At 38.8% G+C, this 15,249-nt stretch overlaps 1 protein-coding gene across 1 annotated transcript in view; it reads right to left on the reverse strand.

Annotated features, from left to right (window-relative positions):
- The window catches only part of DCHS2 (dachsous cadherin-related 2), a 192,027-nt gene that overhangs the window by 166,894 nt on the left and 9,884 nt on the right, over window positions 1-15,249 (reverse strand). The window contains exons 3-4 of the mRNA XM_006867930.1: window positions 13,345-13,361; window positions 10,514-10,526 (exon numbers count right to left, since the gene is read on the reverse strand). Of these exons, the coding sequence (XP_006867992.1) occupies window positions 10,514-10,526; window positions 13,345-13,361 (30 nt within the window). The remainder of the gene's footprint in view (window positions 1-10,513; window positions 10,527-13,344; window positions 13,362-15,249) is intronic.

The following is a 15,249-nucleotide window of genomic DNA, read 5'->3' on the forward strand; positions in this document are numbered from 1 at the left end:
TACAAGAACAAACAAGTGGCTCACCCAGGAGACATCAAGGCAAGTGGTTGGGTCCCCTCAGAGCAAACCTCCTTCTAAGACTAAGACCCAGTGGGAATACACACTCTGATTGATGACCACGTTCAGCACCGATAAGGGAAAGTGAGGGAAAAACAACAATGAAGCTGGGAGCTAAAGTCTAAATGTTCAATAGACTCCTGTGAACCTGGGTGGAGACCTGGTTGGCCAGCAGTGTGGCAAGACCTGAGGACTCTTGTACCCAGAGTCAGTGACATAGCCCAGAGGAATAGAATGGTGAGTGAAGTGTCCAGCTGATAAGAAGAGAGGGCACATGCATAAGTACACCCATACTTACAGATAATACCCATTTGACTTGGATTCAATGACTGGATGATCAGAGCTCAACTAGAAGAAGAAAGAAGAAGAAAAAAAGAATAATCTGATACAATTTGATGAACTTGACCTACACCTATGGATGCACTAGCTCAAAAGAGAGAACAAATCTTTACAGCAAGGATCATCCCCACCCCCTCCACACACAGAGAGGACAGGGATGGGCAACTTGGACATTGGCTACCCAGAATTGGCGGGGCTACAGAGGCAAGAAGTGACTGGCTTACAAGCTTTCAAGAGGGAATCTAGATCCAGAGGGCATGGAGCAAGGTAGAATCTCCACTGAGTAGTATCCAATCTGTCTAGGCAGGGCTGATGAAAGGAGATGCGGATAGGTCTCTTGTGATACATTAGTGAATAATTGTTATCAAGACTGATTGTGAGGGTTGAAAATGTAAAGGGAGACATTTAGTGGCAAACGGAGGGGAGTGATTAACTTTGCAGCCTAGGAGCGGAGGTCCCTGGGATCATGAAGGGAGAAGAGCAGAGAATGGAATCCTACCCAGAGAGGCAGTGATGCCAGGAATGGAAGCAGAGACGATGACATGGAGAGATGGAGTGGCTGGGGACTTTGGACCTGGAGAGGGAGAGGGGCTGTGTGCTGACGACAGAAGGGCAGGCTTGTGGGGTATAATCATTGTAATGAAACAAAGTATATGATTTGTTGGATGTAAAACTGATGATCTGCCCGGTAAACTTTCACTCAATTCACAATAAAAACTTAAACAAACAAACAAAATATAGTATGACCATGCTATATGATTCACCCAAGGTAAATGAGGTTATAAACATCAGATGTTGACATGAAACAAGGATTCATCTCTCCTCCAAATCCCTGGAGACTTCTTTTAAATCAGACTCTTAAAAGTATGGCTGTGATGTAAATTCCACCTTTCATTTCAGTCATCTTTACTGATTGTACTAGGCATAATGTTTACCAATGGCTTTATTTTAAAGAAAGGAATACAGGGTACCTGCCTTCAAAGGTCTTGAAACTAGGAGGCAGACTGCATTTGTGGCACAACACAACAATCAAATGTCCTGGGACTTATGCTTGGCTCTTCCTCCCCACGTCCAAGCCTGTAACATCTAGAAAGTACGTAATCTCTGAGTCCAAGCTATCTAATCATTACAATGGAGTTACAATCTACCTCATAGGACTACTATTGCAATGCATGATATAATATATATATGGAAGCATTTATAATGGTTAATCACCAACAATATAAGATCTTACAAGCCTATTACCCCAAAATAATTCAGACTTCTGACATTTCAAAGTTTTAGAAATATAATATAGTATGTGTACCTAGTTGGGTTTCAGAGAGCAATCAGTGACCAAACACTTAATATTCTGCAGGAACAGTTATGACTAGGTTCATTTAGAGAGGTTCAAATCCATGGATAGCCTCCTATCAGTTCAGGTCAGGTTTCTCACTAAGTGAGTCTTAAAAACTTTTTATTTTGAAAACTTTGGGATTTCATAACTACAAATAAAAGATTGTGGATTGTTACTATTTCTGATACAGATGCATTCTACATCAGAGATAAAGGTGTGCACATTCTTTCTTTCTTTATTTTTGTACCTGTTCACTGGTCTCTCACTGTCTGCACACCTCCATTCTAGTGACTAGAGGTGGTGCCTGAGTGATTGCACACCTCCCCCACCCTAGAGGGTTCCACGATGCACACACACAGATCTTCACAACTAAATTGTTAACACTGAAAGGAGAGAAAGCCTTGGCACTGAAGTGTTTTTGGAACTGGGTCCTCAAAATCATAGTATCTATCAAATGACTATTTCATGTGAAAATAGCCTAGAAAATATAATGACATTTTAAAAAATCGAGTGCTCTAGGGAATCCTGATATGTTGTAGTGAGTCTAGAGAGGTGTTTGGAGAAAGGGTGGGTAAAATGTTAAAATAAAAAAAGGCTGGATACTTAATGTGATAGTGTGACTGGGTCAGAATTCCCAATGGTTAGGCAGTTGTTTTGGTTGAGGGCCACTGAGTCACTTCCGACTCACACTAACTCTGTGTAAAGTTTCCAAGGAGTGGCTGGTGGGTTTGAACTGGCAATCATACAGTTAGAAGTTCAATGTGTATCCTACAGTGCCAACTGAGAGAGGTGGGACTTGATAGATTCGGGACAATTGCCATGCAGATCTCTGCTAGTAATAACACAGTATACCGGATGAAGCAGATTCAGGGAACAGTCCCAGAACTCTGAATTACAAAAAAAAAAAAAAGGAATATTTAGAAGGACTGAAGGCTTACTGCTAGTGAGATTTGTAGCAGAAGTAAGAAAGGGGGTGTTTTCTGACGTGAAGGTGCCAACGTACACTAGAGCAGCCATTTGGGGAGTGATGGAGTGGGTGAAGGATCGGAGGAGTGCTCCCATTGCAGAGATCTGACCAATCACCAGAAATAAAGGTGTGAACATTTTTTTTCTGTTCATTTGTCTCTCGCTGTCTGTGTACTTTCATTCTGATGACTAGAGGGGGTGACCCAATGAGTGAACATCCTCCCACCCCAGAGGGTTCTACTATGCATGCACACAGATATGCTCAGCAAAGAACACTGGGCACAGAATTGAAGGAGGGGAAGAATTTAATAGGAACTGCTTAAAATGGAACGGTCTCCCAGAATGCAGGTGCATTTTGATACACATTGTTTTGTGTTTTTTGTGATTATAAACTGTAGTATCCTTTTTTTGTGTGTGTGTGGTATTGTTGTTTTGGTTTTGGCCCCCCTGTTACCTTGGGGACCTTTCTTTACCTACATTACCCAAGAAGAGACAGCAATTGTGGTCATATAGCCAAGCTACAATAACACCCTATAAAATCCTACCATCCAGGCAAGAGCCAATACCAGTTGCTATACACCAGATAGACAGCCAACACCTGCAACAGTTATGCTGAGTTGACTAATAAGAAAAGTGAAAAGGAAACACATCTCCTGATCACATCTACATGGAGGCAATCAGAAAGCTTAATAATACATCAACACATATTCATCTAATTATTGGAAATGCCCAAGAAGCAACTGAAGATATCAGCACACACTCAGAAACTAGACAGAGTAGCTGAAACAAATGAGCGGGAGGTTGACCTAGACTTCCCATTAGAAGGACGGCAGGCTTTGGAACTGCCTGAGAAGGAATTCAGAAGAATGACATTGAGGTGCATCCAAATGCTCCACAGAGGATTTGAGAAACATAAGAAAGGAATCAGGAAAGTGCTACAGGAACAAATAAATAAGATAGATACAGCATTAGAAACAATTCAAAACCTGCAAAATAAAAAGAGGCCCAAATAAATAATAATAAAATATCAGAAATGGACAATACACTGCAAAGGCAAAGGAGTATAATTGAAGAGATGGAAGCCAGAACTAGTGAGTTGGAAGACAAATCTCTCAATACTGCTAAGATAGAAGAGCAAGTAGAAATAAGGATTTAAAAAAATCTGAAGAAAGTCTAAGATTCATGTGGGACAACATGAAGAGGAATAACCTGCAGATAATTGGAATTCCAGAACTGGACATTAGAACAAACAAAAAGGTGAATTCACAAAGCGTCTAGAAATATGAAAATGAAAACACAACATACAAACTCTTCGGAACATGGCAAAAGCCATGCTGAGAGGACAGTTTATTGCAATAAACACACACATCCAAAAATAAGAAAGAACCAAGATCAACACATTAGCACAACAGCTCCAAAAATTAGAAACAGACTAGCAACAATCAGTAAGCTATTGTTACCAGATGAAAAGAAATAATAAAGATTAGAGCAGATATAAACAAGATAGAAAACAGAAAACCTGTAGAAAGAAACGACAGGACAAGAAGTTGGTTCTTCAAAAGGATTAATAAAATTGGCAAACCATTTGCAAACCTAATAAAAGAAAAGAGGCAAAAGATACAAATAACATGCATAAAAAACCACTTAGGTGTAAAACAGAACCAACAAAAATAAAGATAATAACAGAATATTATGAAGAGTTGTACGCCAACAAATTTGATACTCTAGAGGGGATGGATACATTTTTATACTACAGTGCCACACCAGAACTCTGGTTTGGACAGTTAAGACATAGTAATTCCCTATGATAAGATCTAATGTAATGTAAACACTGCCCTCATGATCTTGTCTGATGTAATTATCCTATGTGTTATAAATTCTCACTTTTATGATGTTAGTGATGGACGCCTGGTATGGCACAGTAGGATCAGCACTGGATTGATAACTGTAAGGTCAGCAGTTCAAACTCACCAGCTGCTCCTTAGAAACCCTCTACAGAGTCGCTATGAGTCAAAACTGACTCGATGGCACTTAACAACAAATTATGTTAATGAAACCAGATGCAATATACAGCAGTTATAGCCTGAGCCAGTCTCTATTGAGATATAGAAGAAGAGAAAGCAAACAAAGGAAGAGCACAGGATAGAGTGCATCCTTTGGACCTGGGTTCTCTGCACTGTGAAGCTCCTACATCCAGGGGAAGATTGATGCCAAAAACACATGGAGAGCTCCAAGGAATGCTGGGCCTACAGAATACTACTAGCCTCCTAAACTGTGATAGAATACATTTGTTTATTAAAGTAATCCATGTGTGGTATATATGTTATAGCAGCAGTAAATCACTAAGACATTTACATACAGCAAATTTGATTTAAATGCTGAGGAGGATAGGCTTTATTCTGCACACCAGTGGACTCCATCAGTAAAAAATGTGCTGTGTACACCAGCCTCAGTGCATATGTTTTTATTTATTGATATATTATACATATATTTACTGTACTAATGTATTATCTATATTTAAAACATTGCTGGTGGTTATATGGTCCAGAGTTGGTTTGGACTCATAGCAACCCTGTATAGGTTTTCTGAGGCTATAAATCTTTATGAGAGCAGAAAAGCTCATTTTTTCCTGCGGAACCGCTGGTAGTTTTGAACTGTTGACTTTGAGATTGGCAGCCCAACTCACAACCCACTATCAAATGTAATAAAATTCAAAGTTATAAAGTTTTCTTCCCGAATCCCATATTGGAGTCTGTGACTGTCATTAATTGAAAGACATGATCAAGTCTGGAGTAGCAACAAAGAGAAATTGCTCCTTTTTTTTTTTTTTAACACAACATTAATAGCCAACCTTTATTGTAAATAGATGATCCTTTTTGCAAATTGCAGTCTCTCCCGGTAAATAGCACGCATATACAAACACATAAAGGGCAGAAATAATGAAATTATGTTTAAAAATTAAAATTCTGGCATAGTGCACCCATGCACACAATGTGGCTTTAAATAAAACTGGGAAAGGAAATTAAAAGATAATTAAACTTTTCCAGGAACATTCTAAAGCTCCATATTATACTATGTATGTCTTGTGATATTTGTCAGAAGTGAATTTTGGCCTAATTCTTATTCAACTCTCAAAAGTGTTATTTTTAAATCATATTTGTGTAATAAAAGTATAAGTCTTGGTCAAGAAGTCATGGATGGCATAAGAATCTCCAGCAGCAATAACACAGAATACCAGATGAAGGAGGTTCAGGGGACAGTTCCAGAAATCTGAACCACATATATAAGATTATTTAGAAAAAGGTCTGAAGGCTTACAGCCAGTGGAATTTGTAGCAGAAGCAAGAAATCTTGGGCTTTCTAATTCACCGGGCTCAGAGGCTGGAGCCTCCATCTTGGGTGAGACCTAAAGGGGAAGGATCACAGCCACCACCAAGTGACTCCTGACAGAACCTCGGAGATAAAGGTGTGCACATTCTTTCTTTCTTTCTTTATTTTTGTACCTGTTCACTGGTCTCTCACTGTCTGCCCACCTCCATTCTAGTGACTAGAGGGGGTGCCTGAGTGAGTGCACACCTCCCCCACCCTGGAGGGTTCCACGACACACACACACAGATCTTCACAAAATTTTAAAGGAACAGTTTCCACTTAAAACCAAACGACAGTGTAAAATGGCCACAGCTGGCCTTGAACTGTTTATAACTAAGAAAAAGGCTAAAACGGGGGTTGTGGAGTGGGAGAAGCATGGATTAAAAACAAAACAGGCTGAAAATGAAATCAAAACGATATCTTAAAATTTCTCAGGTGGCCTTGAAGGCAAGAAGCTGAAAGAGGATATTAAAGTCATACACACATTGGCATACAGATTTTTTTTCTTCTTCTTCTCTCTCTTTTCTGTGGTTATAGACTACAATATTCAGTGTGTCTTATGCAGGTCCAGATGGCTTCACTGGTGAGTTTTACCAATCATTCAGGGAAGAGCTGTCACCAATTCTACTCAAATTATTCCAGAATATAGAAGAGGATGGAAAATTCCCTAATACAGTCTATGAAGCAATCATAACCTCCATACCAAAACCAGGGAAAGATGTCACTAAGAAGGAAAATTATACACCAATATATCTCATGAACATAGATGCAAAAATTCTCAACAAAATCCTAGCCAACAGAATTCAGCAACACATCAAAAAAAAAATACATCTTAACCAAGTGGACTTCATAAAAGGGATTCAAGGAGGGTTCAACATTGGAAAAACAATCAGTGTAATCCACCATATAAATAAGAAAAAGGAAAAGAACCACATGATCATATAGATTGATGAAGAAAAGGCATTTGACAAAATCCAACATCCATTCTTGATAAAAACAATCAACAAAGTAGGAATTGAAGGGAAATTCCTCAACATAATTAAGAGCACATATACAAAACCAACAGCTAACGTCACTCTTAATGAAGAGAAACTGAAAGCCTTCCCCCCTTGAGAACAGGTACCAGACAAGGATGCCCTTTATCACCAGTCCTATTCAATGTTGTTTTGGAAGTCTTATCCAGAGCTATAAGGCAAGATAGAGAAATTAAAGGCATCCAAATTGTCAAAAAGGAAGTAAGGCTCTCTATCTGTAGATGATATGATCCTATACATAGAAAACCCCAAAGACTCAGCAAAAAACTACTGGAACTCATTGGAAGATTCAGCAAAGTGGCAGGTTACTAGATCAACAAACAAAAATCAGTTGGATTCCTCTATACCAATAATGACAACATTAAAAAGGAAATTAGAACTGCAATACCATTACAATAGCCACTCAAAGGATGAATTATTCAGGAATAAATATAACCAGAAAAACAAAGGACCTATACAAAGAAAACTACAAAACAATACTACAAGAAATCAAAAGGGACTTACAAAAACGGAAGACTATACCATGGAAATGTCTATACTACCCAAAGCAATCTACATATATAATGCATTCCTAATCCAGATTCCAATGATATTCTTTAGAAAGATGGAAAAAATGATTACAAGCTTTGTATGGAAAGGAAAGAGACCCAGTATAAGCAAAGCACTGCTTAAAAAGAAGAACAAAATTGGAGGCCTCTCACCTCCTGATTTCAAATTTTACTATATGGCTACAGTGGTCAAAACAGCCTGGTGCTGGTACAATGAAAGAAACATAGATCAATGAAACAGAATTGAGAATCCAGAAATGCACCCATCCATATACAGTCAACTGATCTTTGAGAAAGGGCCAAAGTACATTGAGTGGGAACGACATTGTGTCTTCAACAGATGGTGCTATCAGAACTAGAAATCAATGTGCAAAAGACTGAAACAAGACACCATATACAAAGACCAACTCAGCATGGATTAAAGAATTAAATGTGACTCCCAGAGTTAAAAGGTCATCAATTAAAAAATAGGGACAAATTTAAAAGCTCTAATCCTGGGAACACACAGAGTATGAAACATTGTGAAAATTACAGAAACAAAAGAAGACAAAAGAGATGACTGGGGTATTCTAAAAATTAGAAACTTATGTGAAACAAAAGATTTCACCAAAAGAGTAAAAAGGGAGCCCACAGAATGGGAAAAAAAATCTTTTGCAATGACAGACAAAGGGCTAATTTCTAAAATCTATAGGAAACTACAACATCTCCACAAGAAAAAGACAACCCAATTTTTAAAATGGGCAAAGGACATGAACAGATGCTTTACCAAAGAAGATATTCAGGCAGCCAACAAACATATGAAGAAATGATCATGATCATTAGCCATTAGAGAGATGCAAATCAAAACAACAATGAGATATCATCTCACACCCGAAATAACAGGGAAGTTAAAAAATGCAGAGGATAATAAATGCTGGAGAGGATGTGAAGAGACTGGAACTCTCCTACATTGCTGGTGGGAATGCAAAGTGGTCCAACCCCTCTGGAAAACAGTATGACACTTCCTCAGAGAGCTGGAAATAGAAATACCATATGATCCAGCAATTCCTCTACTTGATATATAACCACAAGAAATATGAGCCATAACACGAGTAGATATATGCACACCAATATTCATATCAGCAGTATTCACAATAGCAAAAAGATGGTGACAACCTAAGTGATCATCAATTGAAGAATGGATAAACAAACTGTGGTACACACACACATGGGATAGTACGCTACCTTGAAGAGCAACAGGGAAGCTCAAGCCACCACATAACATGGATGAACCATGAGGACATTATGCTGAGTTAAATTTGTCAGTCACAAAAGGACAAATATTGCATTAGACCATTATTGTAAAAGCTTAAGAAAAGATAACTATACTAAAATGAAAAAAAAAAAAAAAGTTAATTTTTTTGTTACCAGTGGGGTTGGAGTAGGAAGGTTTGGAGGAGGTAGAGGGAGGCAATGATAGAGCACAGGGTAAGGGCAGACACATCATAGTTTGGGTGTTAGGGAGGGCAGTGCACAAGAAGTGGGAGGGGGTGGAAGAACAAGGTAGATAGGGGGACACTGAGACAGGTGTGTATGTTCTAAGTGGGACAGAGGTAAATAGTGATGCATGCTCAACCTTGGAACAGCAGGGTTCTGTGATACAGGGAACTAGGCATAGTTTGAAGAGGGAAATAATACTAAGATGCTTGACTGTCTTATGCATATTGTTTTCCCTTTCCTACTATTGTAAACTCGAAACTTGAGTTGGATAGAAAGGAATGCTGGGAAACATGATTACAGAAAGTTTGTAAGCCTGTCTTCAGCCTATAACTGTTTGGAATGCCAAATAGGGATTCTAGAACTTGCCCAGTGAAATAGGTCTCCTGTGGAGCCTTTGCAGTGTATAGGACCTTGGGTGGAATCTTGAGCCCTATTCTGAACCTTCTGAGGTGGGACATTCCCACTAGAAAGGACAGTAGAACAGCTGGAACAGCTAGAGTGACAACAAATACATCTTCAAAGAAAGCTCATCAGTAAAAACCCAAAACAAAAATAGCAGTATGACTGGCCACTACAAGAATAAGCAAGCTGTTCACCAGGAAGCCATCAAGGCAAGCAATCAAGTTCCTTCAGGACAAACTCCCCTCTAAGGCTGAAACTCAAAGTGAACACATGAGCAAGCATGTAAGCTTGCTTGTGCCCATGTTGGTCTTCGTCCTGGTGAGTGGAAGAGGGGGAAAGGCAGCAGTGAAGAAATGAGCTGAGCTCAACCAGATTCGATAGACTCCTGTGGACCTGGAGATGAGAAAGAGAAGAAGAAGGGATGATTGGTCCAAAATATGGTGAAACCTGGGCAACTGAGCCCATGGACAAGGACAAAGTCACAGAGGTCTAGAGCTGAGAGTAAAGCATCCAGCTGATATGGATAGGGATAGGCAACTTATATATTGGCTACCTAAAATGAGGGGTGATAAAGGCACAAAGTGACTAGCTTATAAGGATTCAAGGGGGAGCTTAGTTTAATAGTGTGTGGGGAAAGAAAGAGTCCCCACTGAATAGTTTTCATATTGTCTAGATGGGTCTGGTTAAAAGAGATGGAGATAAAATTCTTATGGTTCAATAGTGAGGGATTGCTATCATGACTAATTACAACTGTCACAACTGTAAAAGTAGAAGTTTTGTAACAGAAATAGGGGAGTTGTTAATCTTACAGTTCAGAAACAAAAGGACCCTAAGATCATCAAGGGAGAAGAGCACAAGAGGAATGCAAGACCTTATCCAGAGAAGGAGTGACACCAGAGATGGAGGCAGAGATGGGGACATGGAGAGAGGGACTCTAGATTCATGGGAAGTGAGGGACTAAGAGATGGTGGCCAGGAGGCAGACTTTCAGAAGTGCCCTTTAATGGTGTAAATTATTACATATGCCTGAGTGTGTTTTTTTGTTTTGTTTTTTAAAAAGCTAAAGTGAATAGAGACAAACAGTGGTAACTGTTGGTACATAGAAGGGATTATAATCATTGTAATGAAACAAGGTATATGATTTGTTGAATGTAAAACTGATGATCTGCCCTGTAAACTTTTACTCAATCCACAATAAAAACCTTAACAAAAAAGAAGTCCTGGATGGAATTTGATAGTACCTTGGTAATCAGAAAATGTTGTTGAGTAAGTTCCAACTTGTAGTGACCCTATGCACAACAGAACAAAACACTGCCCGGTGCCATCCTCACAACTGTTGTTACGTTTGAGCCCATTGCTTATGTCACTGTATCAATCCAGCTCCTTGTTGGTGTTTCTCTTTTTCAGTGACCCTCCACTTTACCAAACAGGGATTTCTTCTCCAGGGACTGGACCTTCCTGAAAACATGTCTAAGATACGAGAGATGAAGTCTCACTATCCTTGCTTTTAAGGAGCATTCTGGTTGGACTTCTTCCAATACAGATTTGTTTGTTCTTCTGGCAGCCCATGATTCAAATGCATCAATTCTTCTCTGGTCTTCCTTATTCACTATCTAACTATATGAGGTCATTGAAAATGCCATGAGTTGAGTCAGGAGCCCCTTAGTCCTCAAGCTGACATTTTTGCTCTTTAAAGAGGTCTTGTGTAGCTGATTTGACTAAAGAAATACATCCTTTGATTTCTTGATTGCTGCTTCATGCATGTTGATTATGGATCCAAGCAAACAGTCTTTGACAACTTTAGTCTTTTCTCCATTTATTATTATGTTATTTATTCATCCAGTGGTGAGGATATTTGTTTTCTTTACATTGAGGTGCAGTCCATACTGAAGGCTGTAATCTTTGATCTTCATCAGTATGATAAGTTGACTGACAAGTAGAAGAATCAGAAAATAAGCAATTGAAACTGTATATTGCTCTGGGGCAAGGGGCTTTGGTAGCGCAATGGTTATGAGTTGGGCTGCTAATCTCAAGGTCAGCAGTTCGAAATAACCAGCCATTCCATGGGAGAAAGATGAAGCTTTCTACTCCCATAAATATTTATAGCCTTGGAAACCCTATGCAGGGTCACTCTGAGTTGGAACCAACTCTATAGCACACCCCACCACCACCACCATTACTCTGGGGCAGTTCACAGGTAGGCCGGAGAATGGTGGAGTTCCTTGTAGCTGATCTGGGCCCAGGTATATCATGTGAGAGATAGGCAGAAGGTCAAGCAGAGGACTGTGTTAGGGGATGTCACAGCCTAAGTATGGACTGGCAGTATAGTGGGTGGAAGTAGTTGCCCATTGTCACATTGGTCCTGAGTGCTGAAGTCAAGCAACAAGATGGTACTGGTGGGGACCCATACTGCTTGACCTCATGTGGATTGAGGTGGCTAGCCAGACCCATTTCATCTGAAGGAGGGACACAAGACCCCTCTATGCCCATGTCTCTCACACTGACCCCATAGCATCCTCTTGAGTGTCCTCTCTGGCCCAGGGTGCCCTGATTCATGCACCTACTTGGCTCAGGTCAACCACCTTGGGCTTTCTTTGTAGCAGAAAAAAGTGTTTCCTTCCTGTACTGAAAAAACTTGTTTGCTGATCAAGGAAGGAATTCTGCCAATAGAAGAGCTACTTTAGAAACTTGAGAATAGGCTGGTGAGTGTATGCTGCTGGGAACCAAACCTCTGGGTCACCAGGTACCAAGAGGAAGACTTAACATTAAATCTAATGCACAAAAAGAAAAAGAGAAGAACAACAATATGTAAAAAAAAATACTGGAATATCATGCTTATGCAAATAACCCAAGGGGGGTGGTTAGTATGCAAAAATGTATAAAGTTATTTGCATAAAAATACAGTGCATAATGTGGAAGGGGTAAGTCTATTTACATTCTCTATTGCTAGTCTTACACAATCCTCCTCTAAGCCTGCAGTGGTGAGATATAGCTTTATCTCAGACACATGTTTCAGCTACTGAATTCAGGATGCATTAAAAAAAAGAAAAACAGAGAAAGAATGTTAATAAACACATACACTGAGATAGCATTCATTTGGTGAAAATGAATGGGAAAAGAAATAAGGAATTAAATATAAACACAGAATAATTAAATTATAGAGCTTTACTGTGAAAAAAAGCACTTAATTTTCACTGTAATCCAATGATTCGTTTTCATTATGCAATTTTATAACACATTCATAGCTTTAATTTGTAAGATAAATAGCAGCAGCAGTTTCAGGAAAACTACAATATTTCAGAAGCAATAACACTAAAATAGAGGTGATTGAATTAAAAAATATATATTGACAGTCATCATAAACATAAATAAAGCAAAGACAAAGCAGTCTAGAACACAAAGTATATTTTATAAGAAAAAAAAATTCTTTTATTAACAGATAAAAATCTCTTAGTAACCACAGGCAAAATGGATTCCCAGTAGTTTTTGCCCCTAAGGGGTTTTCAGGACACACATTAGAAAGAGAAAGATCAGAGAAAAATTATCAATAGCCAAGGTAATTATGTAAAGTTAAATGATTTCAGTTAAGATGTAGATTATTACTCTAAATACATCCATGATCTGGAATCCAGTATCTTGAACCTAGAATAGCTTGTCTGATTTAATTTAGTCTACGGATCAGTCATGATTGTTTTCAGGGGACAGGCTACTGATTCATTACCAGCACTATTATCTTTACCTTGACCAACATTTTTGATTATATGTCTTTCTGGGGGATGTTCTCTGTGAGTAGATATCACATAGAACAATCATGACAGATGAACAAGCTCATCCTGCAGAAATTCACAGTTCATCACAAAAAGAAATTCATGAAGTTGATGCAGGCAACAAAATAAACCCTGAACACTGTAAGACTACACACACACACATACCTATTCAAATGAGTACATACATTGCTTGCTTTCTGTATATTCTGAGTAAGTGTGCAGAACATTCATGGAAGTTTTAGGTCCAAATAGGCCAAAGGTTGGGAAGCTGTTCATAGCCTAATATTTTGGGTAGGGAGTGCATGGAGAGGTTTGCTTTTTAGAATTTGGCTTTCAAAATGCATCTTTTGCACAGTCTGGGAAAGCTTTATGGAAGAATGGTGTGGTTAAAGATGGACTTGAGTGATGGAATCGAGACTGGCAAGCTGAGAGGAAAAGAAAGCATTCTTCACAAAGCAAGTCTGTGAAGTAGGTTCAATATGGAAAGAAAAAGAAGTCTGCAAGGAGGTTTAAATTAACTATCTGAGTTGATTTTCTTTTCCACTGCCAATGTTGCTAATCAATACACTACTGCTCTTTGAGGATAAAAATTGCTGGCATCAAATTATCTTATTTGTGTGAAGATAACTTCTATGAACGCTTTCATAAGATCATTTGAAACCAACTAGTTAGAAACAGATGGTTGACTACACTAGTACTGAATTTAAACTGGTTATTGAATTCTAGGAGTCCTGGTGTGGCACTGTAAGATAAGCACTGGACCGCTAACCACAAGGTTGGCAGTTCAAACTCACCAACTATTCCTCAGAAACCCTATACAGGATTGCTTAGAGTCAGAACTGACCTGACATCACTTAACAAAAACAAAAACAATTCAATTCTAGGAAGACTGTTTAAGATTGTATTAAAATCTATTAAGAATACATTTCTCAAACCTTAATTTCATTGCGTACACATACTGAATGGCAAATAATCACATAGACATGAATTAAAGTCCTCTGTTCATGCCTACTTTTGTTACCAACGTTTTTCTTATATACAGATTCCTGAAACCACATATTCAAGTGTTTATAAAAATCTAACCTAATAGATGCTGAGAAAAATGGTAATTTTATTATTTTATTTCCTTGTGATAAATATAATTTGGACTCTTTTTATTCCAATAACCCATGCCTTCCAGGTAGGTTCTCCCACTAATTTAAAAAGAGAAACATTAGATTACAGAGATGGTAACAATGTCTAGCAAATAAAGGATTGTTGTTGTTGTGAGGTGCCATAATGTCAGTACCAACTCATAGCAACCTTAAGCACAACAGAATGAAACATTGCCTTGTCCTATGCCAACTTCACTATCATTGCTATGTTTGAGCCCACTGCTGCTTCCGTAGTGCCAATCAATCTAGTTGGTGGTCTTCCTCCACTTTACCAAACATGATAATCTTCTACAGGGACTGGACCCTCTTGATAATATGTCTGAAGTATGAAACACAAAGTCTGGTCATTCTGGCTTCTATGGGACATTTTGGCTGTACTGCTATCAACACAGATTTGTTTGTTCTTTTGACAGTTCATGGTACTTTTTAATATTCTCCTCCAATACCATAACTCAAATGCATGCATTCTTCTCTGATCTCTTTGTTCATTTTTTAGACAGCATCAGATAAGACTATACACGTGGACCTCTCCAGATGGAATACACAGAAATCAAACTGACTATATCTGTGGAAAGAGACGGTGGAAAAGCTCCATATCATCAGCCAAAACAAGGCCAGGGGCAGATTGTGGATCAGACTATCAATTGCTCGTATGAAGATTCAGGCTGAACCTGAAGAAATTGAAAACAAGTCCACGAGAACCAAAATATGACCATGAATATATCCCACCTGAATTTAGAGATCATCTGAAGAACAGATTTGATACATTATACACAAAAGACCGAAGACCAGAAGAGTTG

Source organism: Chrysochloris asiatica, unplaced genomic scaffold (assembly GCF_000296735.1).
Source record: "Chrysochloris asiatica unplaced genomic scaffold, ChrAsi1.0 scaffold00112, whole genome shotgun sequence".
Classification (NCBI taxonomy): Eukaryota; Metazoa; Chordata; class Mammalia; order Afrosoricida; family Chrysochloridae; genus Chrysochloris; species Chrysochloris asiatica.